Genomic DNA, 4,605 nt, shown 5'->3' with positions numbered 1-4,605 from the left:
TCGGGGCAGCGGGACCTGTCGTAGCCTCCTTCTCTGCGGATGGGGGAGGCGGCCGGTCCATCCCCGCTCCCGCTGCTTCGTCTCCGGGGACGGAGGGCGTCGAGCGCGCGGCGGCACGGAGGAAAAAATGAGAATTAAACAACAGCTTAATTGCATTTGGAGCCACGATTGGGTTTTTTTTTTGCTCATTAGGGATCATCGGCGGAGCGGTGCGGGTGTTTCCCCTGAGAGACCCCCATCCCACTCATCCTCTTCCTCACGGGATGAAGGCTGGGAGCTTCTCCCGGTACAGCCTGTGCCGTCGCCCACCGCTCTGCCCCACAGCCCCTTTCCTCCAATTTCCTCGCTTATTTTGGGGCGAGCAGCTCCGAATTTGGTTCCTCGGATCTCTCTCCATCATGGCGCGCTGCCATGATGGGGTGGAGGTGGCGGCGGCCCCAGACCCCTGGAATTTCAGCTTAAAATCCCAAGCCACAGCCGGGTGATTTACACATTTCCCGCACCGCTGCGGGAATTTTCGTAATTTTCCCCGTTATTTTATTAGTGGTTCGTAATTTTCCCCGTTATTTTATTAGTGGTTCTTCATCACAATTCTCCCGTTATTTTACCAGGGGTTGGGGTCAGCAGGTCAACACCGCCTCTCCCCTCATCCCTTCCTCGCTCCGATGATGACGGCGCCTTCCCGAAACTGGCGGGTGGCACCCTAATTAGCCGCTCCCGCTAACGGGGCAGGAGAAGCAGGATCCGGGCCTGGCGTTTTGCGTCTCATTTGCGGCTTTGCGAGGATCCTGCCCTCAGGAGCGCTCGCTCCCGGGTTCGCATCCCGCCATCATCGTCTTTATTTCTCCCAGGAAGATTGCCGGGGGGAATTAAAAGGAATAAAGCCACGCTGGCACAGAGACGCTGCTGATTTATCTTTAATTTAATCTTCTCGTCCTCATTTATTGCCGAGCCTCCCCTGGCGGGGCTGAGATGCCCTCCTCCTCCCCCGCCGTACCCCTGCCCAGCTGGATTGTCGTCCTGCCCAGAGCGTATCCCGCCAACGCCATTTATCCGTGTGTTTGCAAGTGTGGGCTCTGCTGCGTCCCCCAAATGAAATTCCCAATTGTCCTTGCTGGGGAACCTGGCAGGGATGGGATGGGATGGGATGGGATGGGGATAGGGATGAGGATGAGGATGAGGATGAGGATGAGGATGAGGATGGGGATGTGGATCCCTCACAGGGGTGGGGATGGGAAGGGATGGCAGTTGAATGGGATGGGACAGGATGGGGATGGCGTTGGGGATGGGAAAGGGATGGGGTTGGAGATGGGATGGGGATGAGATGGGGATGAGGACGGCAATGGGGATGACATGGGGACGGGGTTGGAGACAGGATGGTGATGAGGATGGGGATCCCTCACAGGGGTGGGATGGGAAGCGATGGGGGTTGAATGGGATGGGACAGGATGGGGATGACATGGGGATGGGGTTGGAGATGGGATGGGATGAGATGGGGATGACATGAGGATGGCAATGGTGATAGGATGAGATGGGAGTGATGATGGGGATGACATGGGGATGGGGTTGGAGATGGGATGGGATGGGGATGAGGATGGGGATCCCTCACAGGGGTGGGCATGATAAGGGATGGGGGTAGGATGGGAGGGGATAGGATGGGGATGACATGGGGGCAGGTTGGAGATGGGATGGGGATGGGATGGGGACCCCTCACAGGGATGGGAAAGCTCATGGGGATGGGGATACCTGGCAGAGACGGGGATGGGATGGTGCAAACCTGGGCCGGGTGCCCTCAAATCTCCCAGGACAACCCCACAGATAACTGACCCCGGGGCGGTGGGAGGATGCTGGGGCGGGGGGCGGCACCACAGTGTCCTCCGGGATACAACATGGCTCACGCTGAGCGCGGGGAGGGGACGTGAGCAGCCCAGGGTGGCCGTTGTGTCATTTTAAAGTCACCTGCTGGCACCGAGCCCTCGGAAGGCGCCGGAGGCATCAATCTCCCGGGGCTGTTGCTGTCAGTTGGGTATTTAGTGAAATGTTTCTTAAATGAAGGCTTGATGGAAGAAGAGGGATGGCTGCACCGTCCCGAGCCGCAAGGTTATCCCTGCCGCCGCGCCGGCTGCCAGCTCCCGGCGCCCGCTATTAAACCCGGGGAGGGCGGCTGCGATAACCTCCCGGGGAGGTTTCGGGAGCCGCTACCCGGTGTGGCCATGAGAGGTATTTTGGAGCAAATCACACCTGTGATGAGGGAAACGTTGGGTAAAGCTGCGGGCAGCTGGTGCAGGTGGGGAGGGAAGGGAGAACAGGAAAGGCTTTGAGAGCCCCGTTTAATTTGGGTTCTCAAGGGGGGAAAATAGCCCCTCCGTGGGAGGAGGCAAGACTTCTACTTCAGGTTAATTTTTCTTTATGAAAATTGGGAAAAAAAAAAAAAGAAAAGTGCCTGTTCTTAGCATTTCTCTGAGTGGATGCAGCCCGGGATGCTGAGGGTGGCGGCGATTCCACTTGTTCCTGCCAAGAGACCGCACGGGGAGACAACTCCCAGAGACCTCAGGGAAGGACCTTCTTAAACTCATTAACAGCATAAAAAAAGATCCGTGGGAAGCGCAGCCTGCCCGGGAAGGACTGTGGTTGCGCAGGGCAGGATCTGGTGGTTTTTCTTTGAAAGGGGCACACGAGAGGGGAGCAAAGGGCTCTGGCAGAGACACGCTCAGCCCCGGTGGCACCACGCGAGGGTGAAGCCATCCCTGACCCCACCTGGCTGAACTTCATGCCGTGCCCTCAGTGATAGCAGCAGGAACGGGGATAAAATGCGACAAAATCCACATTAGAGCGCCCGTGCGTCTGCGACACGGGTGGGCGCTGGTACCGGGCAGCTCACTGAGCGGCTTTTCTTTGCTACAGCCAACGCCAAAGTCAGGCTCCAAACCAAAACTCTTCGCTGAGCGTTAAGGCTGTTTAGAAATTGTTTCCAAGCCTCCCTCGCAGCATCCCTGCAGCCTTGTCCTCGCTGTACGCATCACCCCAACAAATCTCCCGGCAGTGAGCTTTGCCTCTGGGACACGGCTGTGCCGGGCCAGGCTCTGCTCCCATCCCGCCGTCGGCACGCCAGCGCTGCTCACCAGGAGACACCAGCGATCGGTTGTGCCGCAACGGCACGGCGACCTCAGGTAGCGACATCGGCTCCATCTCTCCGGGATGCTGCGAGGTGTTGCGGCGGGATGGCCCGGCACAGTGATGCCGGGGTCTGGTGGGATCCGCTGCCACGATGCCAGGAGCTGGTGGTACCCAGTGCCGGGACGCCAGCACCCAGCGGTACCCAGTGCCAGGATGCTCGGGCCAGGCGGTACCCAGCACCGTGACACCCAGCTCAACAGCAGGCAGCGTCCCCGCAGGACCGTGGTGATGCCCAGTGTCCCCACAGCAGGTGACACCGTGTCCAGGTGGGAGGAGGCGATGGCAGCGAGACTCCAGCGTTCCTGTTCCGGATCTGGCCCTCAGGGTCATCGAGCAGCGGTGGCAGCAGATTCCCGGGGAGGTCGGGAGGGGTGATGCTGCCCGAGGTGATTACCAGGGGAGGGAAAATTAACGGTGAGGGTGAAGGGGTGGGATCCCGGCTGGTGGGATCCTGGTTGAGGTGGCGCCTCCTTCCCCAGAGCCGTGTCCCCATCAGGGCCATGTGCTGGTTGGCAGCGCCAGCTCGCTCTCCTCCATGCCCGGAGAAATATCAGCCTTTGTGCTCTCGGGGCAGCAGCTCCTGGGCTCTCCCGGACAACGGCTGGTCCCGATCCTGCACCAAACCATACGGTCTTAACACCCCGTGGCATGGTCTGCACCTCACTGCACGTTTGCACCCCCTGCGGCACCAAACCACCGCATCCCGCGCCCCTGTGCCCTCCACCCATGGTCAGGCACCCCATCGCACGATCCTGCACCCCACCGCGTGGTCTCGCAACCCATCGCGTGATCCTGCGGCCCGTCACATGGTCCTGCAACCCCACCACACGGTCCCACACCCCATGGTGTGGTCCTGCACCCCATCACAGGGTCCTGCACCCCATCACAGGGTCTTGCACCCCATGGTGCGGTCCCGCACCTCACTGTGTGGTCCTGCACCCCATCACACAGTCCTGCGGTCCACCCCACGGTCCTGCACCCCACCGCATGGTCCTGCACCCCATCACACCTCGCCCAGCATCCCCCCGCTCGGCCCCAGCAGCCTCCGGCGATTCATCCCCAGCTCGCAGAGGGAAACTGCGGTGATTTGAGCAGCTCCACATACCTTTTATTTTAGAGCATCCATATATCATCCCCTCCCTGGTGCTCTGCCTCGGTGGCTGAGGGGACACCTCTAGCACCAGCCGGAGGTTTCGGCTCTGGAGTTGCGGCTTCCTCGCCAGCAATCCTCCCTCTTAGCCCGTTAAGCCACTAATTAAGGCAAGATGACCTATGTCGGGCTTTTAATTATAGCCTTGCAGCAGCTCCCCCAGGGGAGGTGTCGGGGCACGGGGAGATGCACCGAGCTGGCCAGGTCTCTGCCGGGAGTAGGGTGACCCTGGGTGCCATCCCTCTGGTGAGGATGCCTTTCCCCTCTCCCTCTCCCTC

The 4,605-nt window shown here is 60.2% G+C and overlaps 1 protein-coding gene across 1 annotated transcript in view; it reads right to left on the bottom strand.

The window, feature by feature from the left end:
- Window positions 1–3,507, bottom strand: part of CABP7 (calcium binding protein 7) — a 19,027-nt gene extending 15,520 nt beyond the window's left edge. Inside the window, exon 1 of the mRNA XM_009888997.1 lies at window positions 3,123–3,507. Coding sequence (XP_009887299.1) covers window positions 3,123–3,507 — 385 coding nt within the window. The remainder of the gene's footprint in view (window positions 1–3,122) is intronic.
- Between the last annotated feature and the right edge of the window lie 1,098 nt (window positions 3,508–4,605).

The sequence above is a fragment of the Charadrius vociferus genome, unplaced genomic scaffold (assembly GCF_000708025.1).
Source record: "Charadrius vociferus isolate BGI_N301 unplaced genomic scaffold, ASM70802v2 scaffold1351, whole genome shotgun sequence".
Lineage (NCBI taxonomy): Eukaryota > Metazoa > Chordata > Aves > Charadriiformes > Charadriidae > Charadrius > Charadrius vociferus.
The sequence above is the reverse complement of the archived record's forward strand: the minus strand, read 5'-3'. Positions and strand labels throughout refer to the sequence as shown.